A 27,375-nucleotide genomic window follows, 5' to 3' on the forward strand; every position below is an offset into this window, starting at 1 on the left:
TAAAGGTGGACTATACCTTCAATCTGTCACTTTATTACCAATATAATACATGTACATCACAGAATACAGGTGAAACTCGAATAATTAGAATATTGTGCAAAAGTAATTGCAGTAAGTGTTGCAAAAGGGGCCCAAACCAAGTACTGAGTACATATGCATGCTTGTACTTTTCAGAGGTCCGATATCGTTCTATGTACAATCCTTGTTTTATTGATTGCATGTAATAATCTACTTTTTTGAGGTTGTGGATTTGGGGTTCTTGGGGTTTTCATGAGCTGTAAGCCATAATCATCACAATTAAAACAAATCACGGCTTGAATTATCTTGCTTTGCATGTAATGAGTCCATCTCATATATTAGTTTCACCTTTTAAGTTGCATTAGTGAAATAAATTAAATTTGCACGATATTCTAATTATTCGAGTTTCACCTGTACAAGCAGCACAAAGTCAGCACACTCAGCAGTTGGAAATCCAAGTTTTTCCCAGGTGAACTAACCCCATAAACATAACACAACCTCATTCTAGAAAGGGAGCTCTTTGTGTTCCATCATACAGACACAGAGCATGTGCCCTGCTAAAAGGCAGCCTGTGACCTCCCACATGTGAACGTTCGAAAGCAGCATGCACCATGGATTCCCCAGGGCTCTTATCAATAATAAAGCCATATGAGGCCAGCAAATAGGCAGCTGCAGACATTTTGCTTCCTGGAGAGGCGGGAGCTCTTTTCCTTCTGCTCAATAAGCCACATCAGGTTGTATGAGGAGAGGAGAGAGCACGCTGCTCCTTCCTAGCCAGCATCATCCTCATCCCCGTCCTCTGCCTGCCCCCTCCACTGGAGCCTCTACCTGCCTGGGACACCGTGCTTCTGCTACTGCACGCAGGGGGCAGGACACACTGCCATTTGTCTCTCTATCACAAATACAGCTCTGCAGCTCTTTCCAGCAAAAGCCAGGACAGCACAGAGGCTGCTGAGCAGTCCGGAGCAGGCTCCGCATTGTTAGTAAGTAGCTCCATCATTTCTAGGGGGCAATGTCTATGAATGCATGGGGGTCTGATGTGATATGGATGTGCATCATCACAGGGAGATGGGGGGGGAGGAAATCTGACATCTGCTGCATAAAGTCTACCTTGTAATGTGAGAGCTGTGTGATCTCTATCAGGCCACCCATTTGTCATTAGCAGCTTGCTTGTCCTTCCCATTCTGTGTTCTGGAGTGGAGTCAAGGGCAAGGAAACAAAGTATCAGCTTTGGTTTGTTCTTGGGATGTACAAAGGATACATACACTACGGTGAGCTGGGTGATGCAGAGTGTATTGCCTATGGCAACAGGATGATTCCATCCCTGATGTGTGCTACATAAAGAACATCTGACATGTCACCGGTGGTTACAGAGAGCGCAGACACGTCCCCAGAACTTTTATATAGATACCCCCCCAGTGAGCAATCAGATTTCAGCTTTCAGCAGTTTAGAGCAGAGGTGGTCAACTTACATTATGTAGGGGCCAGAGGTAGGGTGTACAGCCATCCCTAGAGATCAATGGCTGGGAAAGTGTGGACATTTTGCATTCTTCCATAGCCCATTGGGCGTAGGGGCCACAGATGGGGTGTACAGTCGCCCCTAGAAATCAATGGCTGGGAAAGTGTACACATTCTGCATTCTTCAATAGCACATTGGGCGTAGGGGCCACAGGTGCTGTGTACAGTCTCCCTTAGAAATCCATGGCTGGCAAAGTGTAGACATTCTGCATTCTTCAATAGCCCATTGGGCGTAGGGGCCACAGGTGGGGCATACAGTTGCTCCTAGAAATCAATGGCTGGGAAAGTGCAGACATGCTGCATTCTTCCTAGCACATTGCGCGTAGGGGCCACAGGTGGGGCGTACAGTTGCCCCTAGAAATCAATGGCTGGTCATCAGACTCACAGAAATTCTGTCTACTCTGCCAAAGACTATCTGAGTTTAATGTTGTGCGTTTATGGGCATGCACATGTTTTGTATGCGTACAGCCATTGATTTCAATGGGCGGTTGCACACAGCACATGTGGCTGCCAAGCGAGCAAATATGGCCGAATGTATGCTGTATGGCCTGTATCGACTGTGCACATCAGCCTTTACACTGTGTGAATGTTGGCCTGTTCTTGATGAACTGGTCGAAATCCACTCAATGGGTGGTCCTATCAGCAGTGTTCCATCCAGCATTCAGAAAATCAAGAGAGTCAGTTGGAAAATGTTTGGACCAGTCAGCTGCCATCCCTGGTCAGGTATTCTGGCAGTAGCACCCCCACCTCTGTCAGAATATGATAGGCCAGCAGGAGATTTGTCCATTCACCCTCTTTAGCTTAAAGTGACATTAAACCCTCAGATTTTTTAACATACACCAATACTGTAATGTGTGCCTTACTGTAATCCATGGTTGTTTCCCTTCTCTTTGCTGCTCTTCCTTTTAAATCTGTATCTGTTCTCATTCTGGGCAGAACTTCTGTTTTGCAGCAGACTGCCTTGTCTCTGGAATGGCTAAATGGTGTCTGTGTGTAGGTTTGCAACCTGAGCCAGCACTACAGGAAGAGGCACTCAGCTGCAAAGGGAAGTTCTCCCCAAGCATGAGAAGACATGAGGATTTAAAAGGAAGAGCAGCAAAGAGAAGGGAAACAACCATGGATTACAGTAAGGCACACATTACAGTATTGTTTCATGTTAAAAAATCTGAGGGTTTAATGTCACTTTAAATTAAGGGATCTGTTAATTTACGCTAAACATAAGAGCATAAGGACAGCGTAAGGACCGCTTTACAGCCCATTTAGAGGGCAATGCTTCCACATTTGTGCTCCCAATAGCCACCTTAAAAATGACTTGTGCCACATCTGATATTTCTTACAACAAGGTTCATTAGAGGAAAAAATAACAGGAAAAGGGTGAACAGCACAGAAAAAGTTTTGAGAAAGCACCAAAACACAGAATACTGTTTGCAGGGGCCCCTGAAGGCCACACAGTAATTGACAAATGGCTGCATGTGGCTCCTCTGGGAGCAGATTGGATAAATCAGAGCAATGAAAGTAGATTTGACTGGTCAGGATGGAGTATTGTGCTTTGAACTCTCTTCCTTGTTTAATAAACACAGGCCTAAGATGTGTTTGTTTACCATAAGGATAGACTTTTCTTTCATGTTGTTATTACACTTGTTTATGGTAGACAATTAAGAACGGTGTTATGTAAATTATGGTTAGTCATATTCACTTTTATTTATAAATTGTATGTACAGACAAAACTTTTAATTGTAGTTTTGATTAGAGTAGGGAAGGTTTAAAACCACCATGAGGTTATTTTTTTTTTGCTGTTGGTCTGGTACTGGGGAGATTTCTCTTTACTTCCTGTCTTAGTTCACACTATATGCGGTGAATAGCACAGGAAGCAATAGCTTCTTTGCTATCTGCAGGCTTTTTTTTTAGTTTTTCTTTTTAGTAAGTCGTCAGAATAATAATTAAAAAAAGGCATAAGCATGCATAGCTGGATTCCTATTGGCTATTGCACTTTGCAATAGCAAACTAGCTATTGCACCCGCCCTCTCCTGCTTTCAATCACCAGAAGAGGAACTGATAGAAAAATGCAGGTCCCCCTCTGCTGATTGACGCCTGCAGTGGGCGGGTGCATTAGCTAGTTTGCTATTGGCTATTGCAATAGCCAATAGGAATCTAGCTATGCATTCGTATACCTTTTTTTTTTTTTTCCTGACTGACGGCGGCTGCGGCTCCCGATGTCAGAAAAGAAAAAACGATCACAGGAATCCCAGGCGGCCGGGAGCCGCTATCTAATAGCGGGAGACTCCGGGAGAGTTGGTATGTCTGCCTGCCTCTTTCTGCACAAGAAAAACACAGGTCACTGATAGGGCACAATTGTTATATGTGCCCCTTTCATACAGCAAAGCAGCAGTTATGTGCGGTGTATTGTGGGAAAGTGTAGACATGCTGCACATTGGGCATCACCTCAGCGCATGGCACCGCACAGGTGTGTGCAGGCATGCATTGAGTGCCATTTTGTACACTCTCAATAAATTTAAAAAAAACCCAAAGGAAACAGTGTGATGCAGTGAAGCAGCACGCCGCACCGCCCCCACCGGACGTACACAGCATTTTAGTGCACAAGCTACTGTAAACAAGACCGGGAAAAGACAGAAAATCAAGTGAAGTGAAGTCTCATCATAGACATTTGTCTCCAGAACATGTTCCCCATTGGAAGATTTCCCTCATCCATTGTACCAAGAGAATTCTATCATTCCAAGAGAATTCTATCATTTTGGATTTCCCCTCACTTTCTCCCTCAGTGACGGTGCTCGCTAGGACACATAGGGGGGGTTAAACTCCAGCCCTTCAGATGTTGTGGAACTACAAGTCTCATGACGCATTGCAAGGCTGACAGCAGTTACAGGCATGACTCCCAGAGACAGAGGCATGTTGGGATTTGTAGTTAAAGCACAGCTGGAGATGCCCACCCCTGCCTTAGACAGTTCTGCTGAACAGGTGTCCCAGTTTGAGCGTTTCCCTTCACCTCTTGTTCTTGGAACAACTGTAACACTTTAGATTCCCCTCTCCCCCCCCCATGACAATTGTCAGTTTTAGAAATAGAGGGGTAAATCTCCATAACAGGGACACAACCAGCAATACAAATTTGACAGAGGGTCTAAACCTGCCCCACACTGTCCAAAACTAAAAGAAAAAAAGTGGTTTTTCCTAGAGATCCTTTGATGCGTTATGTGTTCTGGGCAGACCTACAGAAATGCCTCTGGGTACCTTCCGATGCATTGAAAGTTTTACACAGCATGTTGTGTATGTGATCATTGTACCTTTGCCATGTTCAGGTAAACAGACGCTTCTCTTGCCCATGGAACAGGATTGTGGATTTGGTAGAAGACACGTAGAACAGCATTTTTTTCAAAGAATGGCAAATTTAAAAACTACTTGTAGCATTTATAATTTTTTTAAATTAAATAATCTGCTGCAGCTGAAAATGCCCATGTGAAAAAGAATGCCTGTAGATGGACACAACACTGACAGAGATCTGATGACATGCCCTGCAATTGTAAACTGCATGCCTATGACAGTCTGTTTACTCAGCATCAGCCATTATACCTGTTATTTACCAAACATTCCACAGATAAAAACCTACCTGAGCTTTACGGAAAGCTTTAATCTTTTATGGGTTTATTAAATGTTCTGTAAACTTCTGGCAGATCTACTCTCCGGGGATAGAGATGATGATCTAGGCTTGTAAACATTATGTAATGCAGGGGTAGGCAACCCTGGGGAGGTGAAGATCAACCTGAACAACATGGAAGAGATCAAAGGTCACCAGGGTGTGAACGATTAATTATTTTTTACAATGGGTTATAGAAAGGTAGCTTAATGGGGCAAGGCAAATGTTTAGGGCTTTCAACTTTCTCTTTCTACCCTCCTTTTTCTCTTCCTACCCTCCTCTCTCTCTGTCTCTCCCCCAACTATTGCCAACTATTCTCATAATCGATTGTTATCAATTTAATTGATTAGTTGTTGCAGCCCTAACTATGTTCAACAGTAATGGTGGGGAGGATGGGAGCAGAAGGAGAACCTCTGGGGTATTGCTGTCACAAAGTACCGATATTTTTTTTTTGGTACTCGCTGATTTTAAATACTGATCCCGGAAGCCCCATTAAGGAAGCTGGGCAGCGTATTATGACTTGCCTCCTGGCTTCCTGATTAGCCGGGAAGCTGTCTCCATGCTCCCTTGTCACCAGGTGATGAGAAAGCATGGAGCTGGCTTTCTGGCCAATCAGGAAGCTGGGGGGCGGGTAATGACTCGCCGCTCGGCATCCAGATTGGCCATCTACTCAACCAATCAGGAAGCCGGGCGGCGAGTCATTACACACCGCCTGGCTTCCTGTTTGCCCGGGAAGCTGGCTCCATGCTCCTTCATCACCAAGTGACGAGGGAGCATGGAGCCGGCTTCCCAGCCAATCGAAGCTGGGTGGCTGTAATGACTCGGCACCAGGATTCCTGATAACTGACGTTTCGGTATCGGGATAAGTATCGGGAGCATTTGGGTGAGTACAAGTACTTGCACAAATACTCGCCATTAGCACCGATACTGGTATCGGTTCATCCCTAGCTAAAACCACTGTCAGTTTATTTGTTTTTGTCTGTGTCCCATTGAAGAGATTTTCCTTCACTTCCTGTCCTGAAGGTGCAAGTGTGAAATTGATTTAAAAAAAAAGGCATGAACCAATAGCAACCAATTTAACTCCACTTTACTGAAACAGTTTACAAATTCATCAATGGGGACTGCAGTATTGGGAATACTAAGAACTCTGCAGATGACACAAGTAGGGCTGCAACAACTAATCGACATAATCGATTATAATCATGGGGAATTCCCTTTTGCAGATAGTGGTATCAGCTGATGACATTAATAACTTCAAGAAAACACTTACATATGTTTCTCAGTTTACAGGATGTGCAGGAATATGGGAGAGCTCAATTTTTTTAAGACAATGTAACAGGTTCTCCATACCCCCAACCACTGATAACCCTCCTTTTTATGGTGCTCCCCAGCTTTCTTCCTTCCTTCCCAGGATGCAGTTCTTTCACCTGAGCGGCCATATGCCAGACCAGAGCACAGTCACCTCAGGGAGTAGCAAAGGTTATTTAACTCTGTGTACAGGTTACACAAGCTTCAAATGAACACTCCTGGAATGTAATAAGTTAACCCTTTCAGTGGGGCTACCCCCTCACTGCAAGGGTTAACCTGCTTGTTTTTCTCTAGGGGACCGAATACATACAAATAAAATGTATACTATTTACAGTAAAAAAAATGGAGGTGGAGAGATGTCAAATCCCCACCCCCTTCTCGTCTCCTCCAATCACAGAAGGTCTTGTATTCTTTAAAGAAGAACACCATCAAACCTTTTTCTTAACCCTTGCAGTGCTCGTTCGTGTCTAGGTGATAAAATGACAGTTATACTGACCCGACACTACAAGCCGGCCAGCTGTCACAACGCTCCCTCCAGCATGTCTCTTTTTCCGCTGTAGCATTGGAATCTTCCTCGGCGTTATCACGTCCATACACTGTTTATAGAACGTGATAATTTAAGGGACTTTAGACCGCTGAATTTTTTTTATTTTAACCTAGAGAAAAATGAGCAGTTAACCCTTGCAGTGCAATTCTTTTCCCTGGAGTTCTTAATACAAGAGATTTGGAGAATGGAGGATAGTGAGGAGGGGGAGGTTATACGACCAGAGTGCTGTACAGCTTGGGATGCATTGCTTCCCCTCTTCAGTGCCTGGAAGGTAAACATTATGTGCAGGGGATAGCATGCTGCAAGGGAAGATCGTTCTACTTTGCAGCAACAATGTGCACATAACATCCAACTTTTAATGATCATTTCCACACCCAGTGCAGTGTGTAAATGATCATTCTGCCCAGAGTGTGGCTTTAACTTTGGTACAAAGATCATCAGCTTGCCAGCAGTGATCATCAGTCTAAACAGAAGGAAATATGCTGGGTAGATTTAATCCTAAATAAGCTTCATTGAGTTTTTTCTTCCTTCTCTGACCTCATAGTTGAACAGCTGGTCTGAAGGATTTATCGAATTATAGGAATATCTCAGTGTACCAGGTGCCTTTCTTACATTCTGGCAATCCTCTTTTCTGTCCTATATTTATGGCTGCGTTGCAGCACACACTGCATGACACCACCATGTAATGAGTGAAGTTACAATTCATTCCTCACAGGGGTTCATGAGCAGATGGAAGGGAAGATGACCGTCATTTTTTTTATGTGGGTTTCTGCTATCATCATGTGTTTTTAGACTTCTTCTTTTCTTCTGCTGTACTTATTATGTGTTGAGTAACAAATGAATAAGATGTATACAGTGAGGTTTTGATCCATGTAAAGTGCATGTCAGTATGAATATACTGTAGGTCAGGGGTAGGCAAACTCCAGCCCTCCAACTGTGGTGCAACTACAGATCCCATTAGACATTGCAAGACTCTGACAGCCACAAGCATGACTCCTTGAGGTAGATGCATGATGGGATTTGCAGTTTCACCACAGCGGGGGTGCCAGAGTTTGCCCAGCCCTGCTGTAGATCAAAATTGTAAGTCAAAATTGTTTTTCCCTCCCCCCAATGTTAATGTAAGCACTTACCTTAAATGATGTCTCTTAATCCCATCTTCTTTCCTGTCCTTTTCATCTGTCCCTCCAGCGCTGCGGCGGGTCTCTGATCCAGTGCTGACTCCTCTGTCCTTGCTGGCACATCCTGTCCCACGTTGCCTTCATGCGGGTGCACGCGTCCATAGACTTACCTTGTGTCTCTCCTCGTCTCCCAGGCCGAAAATGTGAACTGCGCATGAGCCCGCCCCAAGATGCTTTGCGGCCGCCCGAGAATGTTCACATTTTCGGACGGGAACGCGCAGGGAAGACACAGGTAAGTATTGACCTCTTCTAAAGCGGGGCTTTTTTTAATACACTTTTTGCATATATCTACTGCTTGCTAGCAGTAGTTATAATCAAAAAAATGGAGGCTTTAATTATACTTTAACTATTAACAAAAGTGTATCTTATTTGTGTATCACTCAGCTGTAGATCCTCAAATCATCTCTAAATAGGTGCTGACACTGTCCTTCCTTCTGGAGGGTGGCTACTTTCGTTGCTCATGGTCCCTGTGTGTGTGTGTGTTGTAAAGTAGCCACCACTCCAGGCTCACTTCTGTGATGGACTACGATCTCAGGTTTAGTTTACTAATTTTGTATTGAAATTGTAGTCCATCACAGGAGCAATCTTAGAGTGATGACTACTTTATAACACACACAGGGACCATGGGGAACAAAGTAGCCCCCCTCTAGAAGCAAGGACAGTGTCAGCATGAATTCAGAGATGATTTGAGGCTCTACAGTGTGTATTTGTGATAAACAAATAAGATACATTTCTGTTAATAGTTAAGGTACTTGAATGCAATTTTAGGTTTTAAATCCTGAGTTTAGTGTCACTTTAACGGACAAACAGCTGGAGACTGCTCGACTTTTGCAGGCAGTATTTGCATACAACTTAGCATCCAACTGCAATATATATTTTTTTGTTCTTGGGTATAGATACATTTTAAAGCTATATTAGAAGTTTGCTGGGGTGGATTAAGAGTAACAGTAAGGCTGCTATTCTTATCTTTCCAGGAAATTATGCCGCATAATACCGGGCTTCCCCATGATCTGGTCTTGTAAGAGAATTTGTGTGATTTCTGCTGAAGCTGAGCGTCAGCCAACCTGAATACTAACCCTGCTCTTTAATGAAAAAGTTCCTAGGCATTTAGTCACATGTCCATAATTTACTTCAATATAGAAATATAGGCCCTGTGACTCTATTTGTTCATCCCAGCAGAACTATAAACATGGTTTACAGCCAACAATTCAGCATAGATAGATGCAGTTTTAAAATGCAAAATGTAAATCCATACTGTGTTACTTGCAATGTTTGGTGCCAGTGATATGCTAGGACATTGGTGCCAAATACAATATAACCTCATATCCTGTAAAGCTCCTGACCTTGAAATGGTAAAACTATCTACATACAAGTGAAAACATTCCAATACGCAAACAGCACCAAAGTACCATTGTGTGTTCAGTAGATGGCCATTTACAGACAAGATGACCAACTATTGGTAAAACATGAATGGATTTAGTTTTGCTGAGGTCATGAAATCATATCCAGGGCAAACATTTATTGTAAGGATTTTATAAAATGTGTAGTTTTCAACTAATTTCAGTGATCAAAAGTACATATAAACCTAATCACTAAACCCTCATATAAGCTTGAATGTGTTAATGTAATTTCAAAAGTCATTTTCAATATTTTTTAACTCTGCAGCTTAAAAAAAATTAGTACTTGGTGGTCCTGTCATAAAAGTGCTTGTTAAGGTAGATTTCTGTAATAGGGGGACAACACTCCCAGTTGTGCCCCTGTCTTGCCATCCTGTAGACTGAAAGTGCACGCCCTGTCCGAATGAGGCCATAGGCAGTAGAGAATTAGGAAAATATCTCATTATGGCCACTAGATGGAGCTGAGGATCATAAGAAATGCATACATCTTAGTAACAAGACAATAGAATGTAATAATTCTACAGGACGCTGGAGGGAGTTAGCAGATAGATGTAACCATTGCTTCAATAGTAATCTGCGGAGAGCAAATGTGCATGCAGTTTCACTGCATGTGTAGCTATGCGCATCTCTAAATATATCCCAGGCTGTGCCGCTGCAGACGCCGGGCCCAGCCATCCTCCACTGCAGATGCCGAGCCCAGCCTCCTCCTCAGCAGCTGCTGGCTGTCACTGACTCCGCAGCGGCTGTGAGGAGAAACGCGCCACTGCACAGGTCACTGCACAGAGGTTGTCAGTGATCTGAACAGCGACGCGTTCCTCCTCACAGCCGCCAATGACAGCCAGCAGCTTGTGATGCCATAGTGATCCAGACGGCCCGCACCGCATCAGGGGGATCCCTTTGTTCCTCGTCCTGGTCGGGCCCCACTGTTCCCCGGGCCACATAGCAGCTACCTGGGTGGCTATGGCGTTAGTTCCGCCACTGATCCTGGTGTGTTCCCCCCCCCTAAAATATAAATATTAGGGCTTGTGTTGACAGGCTTTGTACTTGTTTTTGTGCCATCAGTTTTGTGTTGATGCCACCAGTTTCAGACACCTTCTGAGATCATTCAGAATTCATTGATGGGTACATTTGACCTGCAGTTGACCTTCTTCTGAGCTGCATTTGACCTGTTTCAAAAGGGTTTTGCAATCTCATAGGTTTTGCATTTCCATACAAGTCTATCTAACGCAAACAAAGCTTGTTGGCACAGGCCCTCACTACTTTAATGAGAGCAACATTTCTCTTTTGCTGTTCTGTTATTGTCTTTAATCAGGTCACTTTAATGTTTCTCTGGACAGGAGTGTGAATTGACATACAGCTTTTCCTTTAATAAAACCCCACATTACAAAACAAGAATACACATTTATTCCTTACCATAGTAGCTGTGGGAATAATGTCGATAATTCCTTAATTCCCTGTAGAGAACTGCACAGCCAGAGATGCTGGTTTACAGAAACTATTGCTGCCAAGCTCTGCAAGCTTCATACAATTGTGTAAAAATGTTCTTTTCAAGACGTCAACTTCTGAAAGAAATCTCAATTAGATTCCACCCAGGGGAAATTTCAGCTTTGTGCCCCCAAGTCTCCATTCACACATAGTGGTTTGAAATACAGCTTGGATTTCCGCGCGTTCATCCGTGCGGCACGGAAAAATGCACATTTTATCATGCACGCGGTTTCCACACGTTTGCGGCTACTACTATAGCTGGAGCGCACGAAAGTCGCCCAAAATATCACACTTGTACTTTTGTGCGCGATGCACGTTTTGGTGCCGCGTGAATGTCGCGCTGGTGTGGACAAGCTACATTGGAATGTATTTGTTTTTATGTTTTTGCGCGTTTCCAGAAAACCGCTACTGTGTGAACGGAGCCTTACACTTTCCAAACTGTGCTACCACTGTAATGTTAATAGAAATAAATGCATCATACCCATGGTATAGTGTTCATTTACTTACACAGTATATCTTTAACATTATCAATATCAGTATTTGGGGATAGATAAAGTGACCCTGTCACTTCCTCAACCAATTAAATGTAATCAAAATAGAGCTGCAGCTAACGATTATTTTCAAAATCGATTATGTCGATTAGTTGTTGCAGCCCTAAATCAAAATACCGTAAACTCTGTTATCCGGTATTCAACTAACTAGCACTCTCATCTAACCTGATCTGCGGCATGTATTATCCTGTAAACGATCGTGTGCCTATTTGTCCTAATTTGTTTTAAGTGTGTCTATTAGTCTTTGCTTTTGATTACTGCATTTCAATATTAACATGAAGTCAGTACAGAGTTTGTTATGGTATGGAGTATAGCATTAGTCAGACCTATTTTTAATAGTAACTCTCAAGCAACCAGAAACCTGGAATCTACAAATCCCCGTAGAAGCCGGAAAACCGGGAGTTTTTAAGGTGTCCTGCAAAAAAAAAAGAGAATTTACTTCACCTTGTTGAAACTTCTTTATTTTGGAGCGCTCTGGGCACTCCTGCTGATACTTCTGGGTGTGTTGGACGGCGTGCCCGCCTGCTGGCCTGGCATGCTATCTGACACAACTAGAGATATCCGATAGTACTTCGAAGAAGGGTCTGGTTATAAAATGAGTAGCTGTTGAAATCTGTCATCTCCTGGCCTTATGTCATACAAAATTATTGCAACTGTTTATCAAACCCAAATCTTCAGTAAAAAATGCATTCAGATGAATTTTAGTGCACACAAACATGATATGATCCCCATTTTTTTTGTAAACAGTCAAAGACGAGGTTGTGTTGAGCAAATCGATATCAGGCATGTCAAATCTTAAAATTGCGTGTGCCTGTTAAGCAGGCCACCAACTCGCCGAGAATAACATGCTGGTTCGATGGAAGACGTGCGACCGTACAGTAGAAACGGTCGCATGCCTTCCATACACTGCACGATTCTCGTACGATCGCGGGATTTCCCGCGATTCCCGTACGAGAATCGTGCAGTGTATGGGCACCTTTAGGCAGCAAAAATGATGATAGCCAAAAGTTGCCCATGGGCGACGTTTTAAAAGCCGTTATAGGTCATCAATTTAGAATTAACCATGAATGGTGGCCCTAAAATGTTTGCTCTCACTCTGGTGTTATCTCCCGTATGTAACATATGCAATCGGCCTAGCAGCCAATGACAGGTGCACAACATCATTGGTTGCTAGGATTGTCCTAGCAACCTTTTAGGCTCGCCCACAAATGTAATTGCCCCCGGGGCCACCAGCATCCTAGAAACCAATGAAGCTGGGTTGCACAGTGTCTTTGAGACCTGTGCACAAGACAGGCTTTGTGACAAATTCATGTACATGTTTCTGATGTAAATGTATTTCTCCCATTCACCAACATTTATTGTATAGTGGTGCAGACGCTCTTGTAAAGACACTGAGGGGAATTTAACTAAACAAACTGAAGAGAGAAGCTGATTGGTTGCCATGGGCAACTGCTCCAGATTTCGTCTGCTCCTGTTTTGATAAATTCCCCTCACTCTCTTTATGAATTCCAGGGATGGCAATTTTCGCTTTTGTGTTTTTTCTGCTTATTTATTTGTAGTAGGCAAACTGTCCAGCAGACGTGACAGTGACATGACTTGGGACAAATTATTATTGTTTATATGCATACCATGTGAAGAAAGTTAGCCATTCTCGTAGTGGTATAGTAGTGTCTCCATCATTGTCACTGTCACTTTTCCTGGACAGCTTGACCTGCATTTAAATATGAAGACTATTATGAATAGGGTTTGATTTTTTGTGATCAAAGTTGGTAAAGTTGAGCTTCTGCTAACTCTTTCCCCCTCCCATTTCCATTGGCCTATCTCTATGAAGGGCTGCCCCACTGGCCAAAAGGATGTGCACTTTTTCTTCCCTTCTCTTACCCCATGACTGCATTGTGATCTTCGGTACCTTGGAACCCTAATTTTCTGTGGCTCCATGCCTGAAATAGGTGCTAGAACTGCCTTTTGATAGTGTCACCAGGCCTCTTTTTATATTTACATTTCATGCAACTGTACAGTCTCCTAAAATGCCTAAGCTTTTCACTGTAAAATGAACCAAGACGAGAATAAAGAACACTTGTTTGTTGGATGTACACTGCTGCAGAAATGTAATTTTTAAATATTATATTTTTGGCTAAAGAGCGAACCATTGTGATGGCATCCACTATGTATAAATACGGCTCATGGCTTAGAATTGTTGATGTTAGAATTGTGCTAACAAATTGAATATCGGAGCAGGCCGCTTGACAGGAACAGCTATTCAGTTTGATTTTTGGCAACTGTGTGAAGGTGAAAGAGAAATCAAAATAAATGATCCTTGTCTAGATTAGCTTTCTACAAAGCTGAGCCAAGATTGTATGTGCATACTGAAATGGTATCAATGCATATTTGTAGCATATACCGGTACATATACCTAAGATTTCTGAAATGAAAAGCTATAAAGTTGTTGCCTGTAGCGGTTATTTCTGTCCATACCCTTTATAAAAGAGAATGTATAAGGTTTTCAGTTTTCTTATGAACATGAAAGCAATCAATTTGATGGATGTTGTCGTATGAATTTGTGTTCCTTTTAATATTTGCAATTTGTACATGTGTGACGCCATGTGTGCTCATTACATAGTCAGACACTGCTTCTTGTGTTGCGGTGCTATACAATAGTTGTGCTTCACTACTGCATTCAATACAAGTCAGTTGGCCGAACGTTAGAAAGCAATTCGCTTTCTAATGTGACTGATATCTTAGCAGTTGTTAAGGGAGAGTCAGTGCAAGTAATAGCACTGAGCCTCTGAGGGAACTCTCTACTGGATAATGTACAGATCAGTGGCGGAACTACCGCCGGTGCAGGCGGTGCGGACGCACCAGGGCCTAGTGGTTGTTTTTTGGGGGGGGGGGGGCAAAAAAAAAAATCCTTGCACCAGGGCCCTTTGTTCCTTAGCTCCGCCACTGGTACAGATCTCTATAGTTAACAAAATTGAGAGCTACTAGCCTGTAACAATGTAAAATACATATATACAGTATATACATACAGTGTGTGTATGTATGTATGTATGTATGTATATACACACACAAAACTAATCTAAGTAAACACTTCAATAATAGTGAAAATATGTTCTTACTGGAAACGCACCTTAAAACAGCAAATTAAAGGTGGCCATACATCCGAACGAAAATCGTACACAAACGGTCTTTCGAACGAAAACTGAACAGTTGATGGTACATTACTTTATTATAGTTTTCGATATTTTGATCAAAATGTTTCAATAGGTCAGGTTGGAAAATGAAATCGACGAATCAGTGGGGTGTTTGTTCAACAGAAATCTCAGCAAGAAGACAACAAATGCGCAAAAGGGAATTATTTCTGTTGTTCGTCAAAAATTGGTTGGTTAGTATGGCTAACGAACGATTTCCGAAATCGACATTTGATTACACTTGATGGGGAAGTCTAGGTTTAATCAAACGAGGGTTTGTGCCAGATATGAAAATTTCAAATGAAAATGTTTATTTATATATTTATTACTGGTATTTATATAGCGCTGACAATTTACACAGCGCTTTACCTAGTTGCACATTCACATCAGTCCCTGCCCTCAAGGAGCTCACAATCTAAGGTCTCATCTCAAATACATAGAGGGCCAATTTAGACAGGAGCCAATTAACCTACCAACATGTCTTTGAAGTGTTGGAGGAAACGGGAGTACCCGGAGGAAACCCACGCAAGCACAGGGAGAACATGCAAACTCCTTTGCAGATAGTGACCTGGCCAGGATTCGAACCAGGGACCCCCAGTGCTGCAAGGCAGAAGCGCTACGCCACTGTGCTGCCCAAATCGTACAATGTATGGCCACCTTAAGCCTGCAGCTTCCAATACCACATCTTACCTTCAGAGTGCCTGACTGCAGCCCCAATAAGACCCCATTCACACTAAGCGACACTTATACCTCGAGCGGATCCGCACGGCCGGGTATAGTGCGACTGTTCAGGCGATCGCGACCTTCACCGTCGGGCTGCATGCAAAAATTGTAGGGCTGGTAATGATTCAAATTTTCGTGTTCGATTAATCAGATTAATTTCGATTAATTATAACGCACATACAGATCCAACTACATTGAGATCGATCAAAACGTTAAACGATTAATCGAGGAATTAATCGTTAATTTCCCCAGCCCTAAAAAATTGCGCGACATCTGCGGGAAAAAGGGTCCTGCAGAAGCGACCGCAACGAGCATTTAAAATCATTGGGCGGCGACTTCTCGCGATATTGCGCTGCAAATTGCCCGATTAAACGCCCAGTGTGAATGGGCACTAAGCTAATGCAGTCCATTAAAGATCTTATGCAAATATCAACTTTTACCAAAGTCAATATTTGCACAAACGAGGAACCCCCAACATGTCTGTGCTCCATACAGTGCTGTGATGGTGCAGTATCTCTAAAACAAAATATGTATTACAGTGGGATAACGCAAACCAGTAACATTAATGTCAGTAAAATAAGTTCAATAAAAGCAAACAAATTACACTTAACACATGTAGTGGTGAACGAATCAAGTAAACCATGGATTCCCTGATTTTTAATTTATCTGAAGAAATGCACACAGACTTGTCCAATCAGACTCCAGGAAATTATAACTCCTATGATCTGCAATCTTGCCCAGTTATTAAATAAACATGCAGGGGGGAATTTATCAAAACTGGAGCAGACAGACTCTGGAGCAGTTACCCATGGCAACCAATCAGCTACTCTCTTCAGTTTGTTCAGGTAAGCTTTGGAAATTAAAGAAGAAGCTGATTGGTTACTATGAGCAACTGCTCCAGATTCTTCCTGCTCCAGTTTTTATAAATCCCCCCTACAGTATATGTACAGTCTAATCATCAAACACTTTATTAGGAGCACTACAGTATACTAAATTGTTGCCATTTTATAAAGGTTGCTTGACTCAGGTGAGACACATTTTCCTCAGCTGTGATCATTTAGGACTTGTTAGTTGAAGAGGAAGTCTTTTCGGTGTTTAGAACAAAATCACTAATGCATGTGGATGACTCATTCATTTTTGGTAATGAGCTGCAATGTCTTGCTGGATAATGATGGAACCCCCCACCTCCCCGTACCAAGCAGCACAATGCGTGGGATGAAGTGCAATTTCTTTTTCTGTCGTCTTGTGTTTTGCTAACAGTAACATAGATGCGAAAGCTTTGTGCTCCTGTTCTTTGTGGCTTTGAAGGTGGAGAATTAGCACTGCTCTTTCCACAAATGATTTCATTCTGGTTTTAACACCTGAAATATTTTACTACTATCTTCCACAGGGATGCAAGTTGTAATGATAATAACATATGCATTGTCAAGACAAAAATTTGATGCAAAGTATATAAGAAAAGTTGGAGATGCAGAAAGGGGATGAAGAAGCTGAAGATAAAAACAAAGGGGAGGAAATCATGAGGCAACCAAGGCAATAAAAATATAGGAAGACGTCGGACTTAAACAAAAAATAGTCTTGAAGAAAATACAACAGAAAACCATACTACAAAGTAAAACATAGTGGAGAAGGGTCATTGTGCATGTTTGACTGTTTGTCACCTATTAGTGCAATTCACTATAGACTTTGGAGTGCCTTAGTGTAAATTAATTGCATTGGCCTCTGAATCCTTATGCAAGTTTGGTTAATATGTATGGCTTGTTTGTGGCGGGTCCAGTGCCTCTGGAAGGTTCAATCATACATTCCTTGTTCAGATGTGCACAAATGTGGAATCACACATATAAAGTGCTCAAGATTTATCCCAAGTCCACCACACTCTTTATCCTTCCACTGTGAAAGTCCTTTATACAAAGTCCATACGTCAACTCCAATCATCACCCAGGTGCTGCCCCTCTCAGTGGGCCGTTCACCTTATAAGTAGACCTAAGTAGGTCTAAAATCGCTTTATAGGATCTCCAATCAATCTTATTTATAGGCCATCTCTCCACAATCGTTGCACAGAAAATGACGTCAGCATGTCATCATGACCATATCCAATCAAATATAAAAACAGCCCATAGCGTAAAACCGCAAAATTAAAAAACTCCTTTATTTAAAAAAACTACTCACATGAGGAAAGTAGACATTAAAACTTCAGGTAAAATGTATGCTCGACAACTCTCTCTCCGTGTCACTGTGTTCTCTCCTATTACATCAGAGTTCCTTCTTCACATCAAAAGCCACCTTTTCACATCATAGTCCTCAGTCGTCCCTTCAGATCAGAGTCCTACCAGCATATCGGCAGCTGTGGCATCATGTCAGAGGGCTGGAGGTGAAGCAGGCCTGGACAAAGGCAAACTTCCATTCTTTTCTGAATAGATCCCACCCTCCCTGGATTATTGTAATTTTTTCTCCATGGTGCTGGCAGTTGGCCTGCCTGCACCATGGAAAGGCATGACTCCGTGGTTGAGAAAGGCTGGTCTAAAGTGATGAAACATGGCCACAATGTAGCACACATCTAAAGCCCTTCCATGTGTCATCCTTCTTAAGATGCTTAGGAAGGTTTATGTAAGGTAGAGATAAAATGCTAAAAAAATAGTATTAAGTGGCTCATTAGGAATTTGATTTAGCTTAATGGCAAGACCTCTCTTTATTGTTGGCCGGGATTTCCCGTTTATCATGTTTTTCTATTTCCTTTCAGTGTTTGTTGGATGGGGTTCATGATAAAACTTCAGGATAATTTTTTGTAGCACTAAGTTGATAATGATGAAAAGCTTCACACAGAAGGCGATCTGATAAAAAAGCAACATTAATATTTAAAAAATATTTCATAAAAAATATTTGACTCCTGTCTAACTACTGAGAAGGAATGGCACTGTTACTTCAGATTATAAAAATGTCTGAGTAAAACTGGGCAATATTACCTTTTTAATATGTAAAAATTATTAGTCCTGTTAGAACTAAGACCATTTTACAATAAAAGCACTTGACCTGCTTCAATTACTGCTTGATTACAAAAAATTAGGGTTTTAAGGAAAAAGTCAATAAAGTAAAATGAATCGTTGCTTATAATTTTTCAATTAGCTGGTTAAATGTGGGTCTTCATTCATTTGGGGTATTAATTCTTGTGTAAAGTGACATTAAAGTCACATTCTCTGCCCCCCCAATGCTGCTTTAAGGACTTGCCTTAAATGATGCCTCTTGATCTAATCATCTTCTTCTTTCCAGTAGTTTTCAGGAGTCACTTCAGCACTGGTGCTGGTCTCTGATCCAGCGCAGGCTCCTCGGGTCCCACGGTGTCTGTCCGCGTGTACGCTGCATGCATTGACTTACCCTGTGTCTCTCCTCTTCTCCCGGCCAAAGAACTCTACGACGCATGCACCTGCCCCATCATCCTTCACGGCCGCTGGACGATCTTTGGGAGGGAGCTAGCGGAGAAGACACAGGTAAGTTTTTACCTATTTGGTAACTTTTTTTTTTTTATATATGTTTTTGCATATATCTACTGTACTTTCTTGATGAATCCACCTTTTTAATGAAAAAAAATAATTAAAATCCCCTGCAGAGTTTAAAATGTGCTGGTGACTCATTCTCTAGAACGGAAACATTTCCCCCTCCCCTGTATTTCCTTTGCCTTGTTTTCTGTGTGTTTACTGTTTGAATGTGCTGCCTCTCTGTTGTCTTGGGACGCTCTGCAATATCACCCTTTTGAATATTTCTACCCAAGGAGGCTAAGTCAGTTTGTTGTATGTGATATCCGCTGGCACTATAAAAAGGGAAAACATTGGTTTTTGTTAATGTATGTACGCATTCCTTGCATGAATAAAATGTCTATAAACATTTTATTAAGAAAAAAAATGTGCATGGTTTTGTTGGTATTATCTACCAAATACAATACATAAAACAAACCAGACAGCAAACAGAGATAATATAAACAAGCATGAATCCAACAAATCAACATGGGGAAAAAATGTAAGTTGAATGGGACCCTCATAAAAGTTTTAAAAAAAATATTATTATTTAAAAAAATTATTTAACAAAAAAAGTTTGATTTTGGATTAACATACACCATTCCCCTTTATGTTCAGTTGCCAAATGTCAGCCTATTTTTAATACATTATTATAACTTTTAATAAAGCAGTTACAGACATTATCAGCACTGATAAAAGTTGTGGTTAGTTTAGAAGTTAAAATCTAAGAAATCCATTGGATTCATTTCTGAGATTTAGCTGATGTCTCATTGAAACAGAAAATAGCCTTAGTAAAGAGATTGTCCTCGTTCCTCTCCATCTTGCATTCAGTCTTCTGTAAAATAAGGCCTGTTAAATGAGTGTAATGAGCAGAGATTGACTGGACTGTGTTTTCTGAAAGGATGCTGAATGTGTTTAATACTGCCACGCCTGTACACAGGGCTTGAGATCATTAAGACCATTATCATTTTCTGAGCCGTCATATAGACCAGTGATTCATACAGATTAGGAACTGATGTTATTTGATACTTGTGAAGCAGGCATTGATTTTTTGTGCCCCTTTGGTTGCAGATGGAAGGATTGTAAAGCTATTACTAGACCCTTCCCATCAAATCTGAAGACAGCATGGAGCAGCCCTTCTCCATTTCATCTCTGGTTAAATATATTTTTTTCTTTGTTATGCATGCTTTGTTTTATCCTGTTGTGAATCCCTGCCATATTGACTTTAGACACATAAAGCATGTGACAAATCCCATTTATGTATGGGCTTTCTGTGTTTCATAAATATTACATTTAGAAAAGGAAAACCCATGAGGGAACAGGAAATGAAGGGCGCAAAAATCAGAAAATATACATATAGTCCCATGGGAAGTCACTGCACTTTGTATAGTGAATGCCTAGGCGCTCATCCACAAAGAAATATGATCCACTAAGGCACTCATGGGTCTTGCAGCAGAGATAAGTCAAAGCCTCAGCATTTTATTGTCAATGCTTCGACACAGAGCTTAGTTAACACCAGCAACTATCAGTGTGATAGAGTTGTGACGCTTTCTTGCACCTTTTGGCTCCCGATTTCATTTGTAAAGCTTTTACTATTGTTCCACAATGCTACACACTCCGTAGGAGTGATAGAGTAGCAGATGAATGACAGGATCTGCCCATACACAGAGTGCGTTGCATTGTGGAACAATAATAGCATGAGCTCTGTGAATGGGGAAGGGGACAGGAAGGGATGGGCGAGCAGCACAACTCTGTCACACTGATAGTCGCTGGTGGTAGCTCCCAGAGCACCGGAAGATAGTCGATCTGGGATGTATCCAGCAGCAAGAAGTCAGGCTTTTGTTACTGAACCAGCAGCTTGAACGAGGTGTGATATACACCATTCGGTAGCTAAAATAATTGGTGCTGTATCTGAAAAAAAGAAAATTAAACTTTCAGGTTTAAGTTCCATATCTATCATTATATTTATGTGTTTTGTTTTTTTTTTTCTTTCTTTTTGGGTGCAGAAAAAACTTGTAGCTATGCCAGATCACACAGATGTATCTCTAACCCCAGAGGAGCGAGTTCGGGCCCTCAGCAAGCTGGGCTGTAATATCGCCATCAATGAGGACATCACACCGAGGCGCTACTTTCGGTCTGGAGTGGAGATGGAAAGAATGGCCTCTGTGTATCTGGATGAAGGAAACCTTGAAAATGCCTTTGTTCTCTACAACAAGTTTATCACGTAAGGAGTCTAGTCATGTTCTGCTTTAAACAGGTCCTCTACCTCCACCATCTAATGTAAGCCATGAGTTTTCTCGTTTGGTTGCAGGCTGTTTGTTGAGAAGCTGCCTCATCACCGAGACTACCAGCAATGTGAAATCCCAGAAAAACAAGATATATTAAAGGTTAGATTGGTTAACTTATATTCTTGATTATTTTTTTCCATCATCCTCAGATATACAGTAAATTTCAAGATTTAGCGTGTATGAATGGCTATGTTTAAAGAATTACTATTAATAGGTATTGTCAGAATGTGTTCGTCTTGTATGACTGGGCACATCTACCCTGTAACCCAGAAATGCAGGTTAGTTGTAACTGTTAGCATAGCTATAACATGACTATGTACCATCTATGGGGTTTTGGAACAGTACAATGGCAGCGTTTGAACTTTCTGTATTGCTCTTGCTGTATTGATTATACTGCCATCACCTCCTATCTCCTTTAAACACAAACCTGATTGCAAAAACGTTCATACAAATATTTAGAGCAAACGTATAGCAAATACCCATTCTCCAAACCGCAACTTGTAAAAAAGTATTTGATCATATACACAATGATTTATTAATTGTTTTCCTTTTACAGAAATTAAAGGAGGTTGCATTTCCAAGAACAGATGACCTTAAAAAAGATCTTTTGAAAAAATATAACTTAGAATACCAAGAACATATGCAAGGAGTAGTAAGTGGTCTACATTATTACTACTGTCTTCTCTTTTAGTAGTGTTTAGTGAATGTATTTTAAAATTGTAGTGGCAGTCATTTATGACACATTATGCTTTAAAGTGGAATTAAACAGAAAACAAATCTCAAGTAGAGATGTTTAGTGGTAATACATCCTTTTATCAAACATGCCAGTGTTGATTTCTGCAGTGTTTTCATTGACATTCTGCCTACTAGCGAATGCACAGTGTATGCTACATTCAAGGCATGCCTCAAATGGCTGGTGTCATAGCTGATTACATGTGCAGCACCATGGCAACTGCAGATCTAAAGAAAGGCCAAAATGGCGCCATTTATATGGCTGCAAAAAAATAGGAGGCTTTAGTTTCGCTTTAATTCACAATGCTTTACACAAGGATAAGTATCTTTATTTTTATCTATGTGACTATAATTTTTTAAAATAAGTTGTTTTATCCTGGTGTCTTACTTTTGTGAATGGAGCCTGTTGCACTGAATGTGGAGAAGGTGCATTTGTTTCACCAGTTGTACATATGCCTCCAATGGCCTTGTATCTTCTCCTGGTGAAGAGATTAAGCAGGCAAAGAAATAACACTATTTTTTTATCTTCCAATGTTGACATACTGGTAGGGTGATCAAACTACTTTGTGGCAATGAACGGCGCCCATTTTTGGCCTCTTAATCAAAAGTGTAGACAAGTCTGAAAGCTGACCTGTCTCAAATCGTTTTGCAAATCATCAGTTCATCTGTTTGAAATGTTCTTCTGCTTTCCTCCACAGAGAGTTCTGACTTGCAACACTTTTATTTATAAATCCATAATGGAATGTAAGGCGCTTGTACTCGCCTTTCCTGCTCTCCCTTGCCTCACTATTTGCCCCTATGAGGTCCATATTAAAACACGATATGATACTCCAGGTATGAGGGAACATTTGAATCTCTCCCTTGCCTTCTACAATGGAGTATTTGTTGCTTAAGCTTTTAAACCAAAGGCCCAAACCACATGAGGGAAGATCCCTTACCTTGTGTAAGGTCCGATCCAGTGTATGGTGTCAGAACTTTCAGCAATTTTGAAGGAGCTCTGGCAAGAGATCTAAGCATTGGACAGCAATGGAAGGGAAGACCAGGCTCCTAACCATGCCTGCTATCCAGCCAAACTGTTAGTTTTTTCTTTGTTACAGAAAGTACACGCACTAGTGTGAGCAAACCATTACTAATAATAACTATCATAAAACACTTGGTATTGTCCTGTCAGCTCTTTGAAAATATTACATCTACTTAAGTATTACAGTGTGCTTACTCTTCGAATAATAAAAGTTAGTCAGTTGGTCCAGTCAAACTGAACATTCACAGCTGCTTGTATACTTTTGTCAGAACAAGAGGAAGGCAGAATGTCTGAAGAAATTGGAGCAGGAGCAGCTTATAGAGGCAGAAAAAAAGCGAGTGGCCCAGCTACGGCAGCAGCAAATACAGACTGAACAATTCACCTTCTTTGAGGACCAGCTCCGAAAACAGGAGCTGATCCGAGACCAGAAGAAAAGTAAAGACAGCCTTACAGATAAGGTCTCAGAACAGACTGATGGCAGCATAATGACTTGTTTTCCCTCTTCAAAAACCCACCCTTTGGGCAACGTTCTTTCTGGACAATCTGGAAGGAATGACGCAGCTACGTGTGACGGTCAATCACCTCCTATAAACAGAGCCTTAAAGCCAGCAGCCACTCTAAGTGCCGTTCAGAGTGAGTACATTACTTCTGCGTTTATTTAGATTTAGATTTCCAACCAGGGACATTTGTATGTGTTACATAGTTTACCAAAACCATATGTGTCAGGAGCATGGCATGGGGTTGGTATGTTAATGACAACTTAAAGTGGTACTCCAGGCAAACCGCTAAATGCAAAGATTTTTGCATGTATGCGAACTGTTTCATGTGCCAAAGGATTTTTCATTCCAGGCAACCATTTTTGTGATGCACACACTCAACTCTGCCAATCAAGATGACCATCCTGCCACTGCATGCTTTTAGCATCACTGCTTCCTGGGTCAGCTTCTGGCTCATTTCACAGGTAAAGGTGGACAGGCTGCAGGGAGGTGATTCAAAAAGCTGTCCTGCTAAATCAGGAAATAAGAAATCACTTGCCTGGCTCTTCAATGTTGTAAAGGTGCATATAGTATTTCACAAGACTGCCTGACCAGAATTACATTTCCTTTGGCAGGTTAAACAGTAAACATATACAGTATGTATTTCCACTACATACTGTATATAGCCATTTAACCTCAATTTTTCTGTGAACAAAGCAAGTTGTTTTTTTTACTAGGTAAATTCCAAGGTAAATGCACACGTTGTCCGTGTCTGCTTCCCTTACCATCAGTAATAAGCACCTTTTAGGATATTGTGATAACTTGTGTTGGATGGTAAGGTTTGTCTGGTTTTCAGATATGATACCAGCTTAATGGTCCACAAATGAAAATCCTTTTGTCCACATTGTAATGTTTGAATTCATTATTTTTTGTTTTGCTCGGTTAGATGAAATTGTGGAAGGCCTTCGAATGGTTGTTCTACCCAAAGATCTTTCTCAAAAATTTTTGCACCTGGCGGATGCAAATACCACGCAAGGAATTGAGACATGTGGGATTCTTTGTGGAAAGCTGGTAAGACTTGTGTTTTAATTCTGTTTTAAAGAAATCCAAAAATAACTGATAAAATGCTGTTTTTGCCACTACACTTAGTGGTGTGAGTATGCCTTAGAACACAGATATTGGGGTACCATAAGCAGGATGGCATTGTTTAAGGACCCCAGAAAAATGTGGTCTTCAAACGAAAGCCATGATACTCTGAAAAATGATTTGTGGGATTTTATTAGGAGTTTCATTCCACTGTAGTCATCAAATGGTGATCAACTTGCAGGCCTGATCAAAGTGCCTAAGATTTGTAAGTAATCTTTCCCCAAATGCTGATGTTTAACTTATCACTACGTGATAAGTCAAAGTTTTTGTTTGACATACACTTTAATGATTTGACAAATATATCACACTCATTTTGTTATAGTTCTATATTAACTTAAGGGGTGAACCAAGTTCTGTCTCTATGGATTGTGAAGCTCATAACTAGCCACTGCAGTGACATAAGTAAAGGGATATTGTCCAAAAAATTCCAGTCTTCAAAATGAATTATGATGGTGGCATTCATAACCATTGTCCAGATTTGTTGGAATATAATGTATTTGGCAGTGAGTTTCCTACACATTATAAGGCACACATCTTAATTTCAAGCACCCGCTTGGCTTGTTACTTATGGCAGAAACTGCAAACTGTCTGGTTGATTTCAGCATGGATATTTCAGTTGTTGGCATTAGTGCTCCAGGGATAAGTGTGAAAGGCCATAAACCATGGGGAGTTCAGTATATCTAGCATTTCACATTGCTTTGTGTGTCTGTTATGTCATGTGGAAGGAAAATAGAATTTGCTTTTCTACATTTTGATGTAGCTCTATGTGACAGATATGTTCTGGTCTCTTCAAGTGTGTCAGATTGTTCTGACAAGCAGTTAAACAGGGGAAATAACTAGATCTATCAAACAGAAATATTAGCATTGGGTATTTTAAGACAACTAAAGCATTTCTATTGGTAGAAGCAGAAAGTTTGCTATAAATAGGTCACTAGTGAAATTTTTTTAAATGACAATAGGCAATAGACCAGCAATATCTATATAGGCTTTGTGATTGCAAAGAGACAGAAATGGTAGATCAGTCTTCTCTGCATAATTTCAGTTGAAGAATGCCATGGCATGCCAAGAGTCCAGGCTGCCTGACCAGTGTTCAGCTAAAACAATAGAAGAGCCTTACTGGGGGGGGAAGAAAAATCCCCAACCTTTTCTGTGATGATGGTAAAAATATCTTTAAATAGGGGCCTTTAGCATAATCTCATTTAATGTTCAGGCTTTTGGAAAACCCGGATTAATTAAAACAATTATGGAAAAAACAGCTGAAAAAGTTTGCATAGAAAGATATGGGAACTTTAAAAGCAGATTTTTAAGGCAGACAGCATCTACCACATACTACAACAGAACATTATGCTAGTACCAAATCATGGGAGAGTTCTGAAAGTGTCTCTCTATGGTTAAATATGGTTTCTTTTCTGTAGGGGTTCAAAGGACAGAAAGGTTATGCACACCAATCATGGCCACTTTTTAGAAAACCCCCTGTAATAAAATATACTTTAAACGCTTAAAAAGTGTTTGATTTTTTTTTTTTTTTTGTTTTGTTTGAGAACTGTACCACATACATTTTATTGTTCATTAGTTTCAGTTTTTCAGGTTTTTTTTTGTTTTCTCTGCATAGGTCAAATAATTCTAAAACTGTTTAAGTTTGTTTCAAAGGGAAACTACTGTGAATACAGTCAGCTTAATTTGAAACATAAAAAATGTATATCTATACTGTGTGTGTGTGTGTATATTTTTATATATATATATATATATATATAATCTCCCTTTAAAGCATATGTAAACTTATACGTTTTCAAATACTTATCGTTTTTGTTTAAAGCTGCACTTATCCTTTAAATTGTATATAAACCCTAACAATGAACTTATTGCTTCTTATTTGCTTCCTCTGGGTCTAGTAAATATATCACTGAACGCATTTTGTTATATCTGTTCAATAAGTTAGCAGTCTTAACTGTTCTCTCTGTGGATTACAGAACTCCACCTCCCTTAGTCATGAGGAAATGAGGAGAACGTGTTCTGTAGTCTCTCAAACACTTCTTGTTGTGGAGTGATGATGCTGCTCCTCCCTAGATACATTAAAGTGACAGAGCGTTGCCATCCTAAGACAGGAAATGTGTTAGTGCCCGATCACCAAATGTAAATAAAGGAGAAAAGCCTAAAAACAAAAACGAATGCAGCTGCTAAATGTAAAATTTAAAAATTGGTAAGCTGCAATATATAAAAATTTTTGTTTGTGGGTTTAATTACTTTAATTACGGATTCTGAATTGTTTAGTAACAGTTGCTTGCTTGCTTTTGTTTTACAGACACACGATGAGTTCATCATTACACATGTAATTGTACCAAAGCAGTCTGCAGGACCAGACTATTGTGACATGGAGAATGTGGAAGATTTATTTAATGTACAGGATCAGCACAATCTACTTACATTGGGTTGGATTCATGTAAGTGTTGTTTGTAATCAGAATATGAAAGGTTGTTATTCTGGAAAACTACAGCTAGATAATCTGCAGCTATATCCAGTCTAAAGCTGCCTGATCTGGTAATTTTCTGTATGGGTGAGTGGAACAGACAAGCAATATTGAAGACACAAGAGTGTCGGCAATCCCTTTTTTTTTTTTTTTTTACTTTTGGATGAAAAAGTG

The 27,375-nt window shown here is 40.8% G+C and overlaps 1 protein-coding gene across 1 annotated transcript in view; it reads left to right on the forward strand.

The window, feature by feature from the left end:
* Positions 1-696: 696 nt before the first annotated feature.
* The window catches only part of STAMBPL1 (STAM binding protein like 1), a 33,162-nt gene continuing 6,483 nt past the window's right edge, over positions 697-27,375 (forward strand). Inside the window, exons 1-8 of the mRNA XM_018558763.1 lie at positions 697-1,001; positions 20,143-20,226; positions 21,078-21,295; positions 21,383-21,458; positions 21,916-22,011; positions 23,382-23,745; positions 24,535-24,659; positions 27,037-27,174. Coding sequence (XP_018414265.1) covers positions 20,197-20,226; positions 21,078-21,295; positions 21,383-21,458; positions 21,916-22,011; positions 23,382-23,745; positions 24,535-24,659; positions 27,037-27,174 — 1,047 coding nt within the window. The 5' untranslated portion in view covers positions 697-1,001; positions 20,143-20,196. The remainder of the gene's footprint in view (positions 1,002-20,142; positions 20,227-21,077; positions 21,296-21,382; positions 21,459-21,915; positions 22,012-23,381; positions 23,746-24,534; positions 24,660-27,036; positions 27,175-27,375) is intronic.

Source organism: Nanorana parkeri, unplaced genomic scaffold (genome assembly GCF_000935625.1).
Source record: "Nanorana parkeri isolate BGI_ZX_2015 unplaced genomic scaffold, ASM93562v1 scaffold356, whole genome shotgun sequence".
NCBI lineage: Eukaryota > Metazoa > Chordata > Amphibia > Anura > Dicroglossidae > Nanorana > Nanorana parkeri.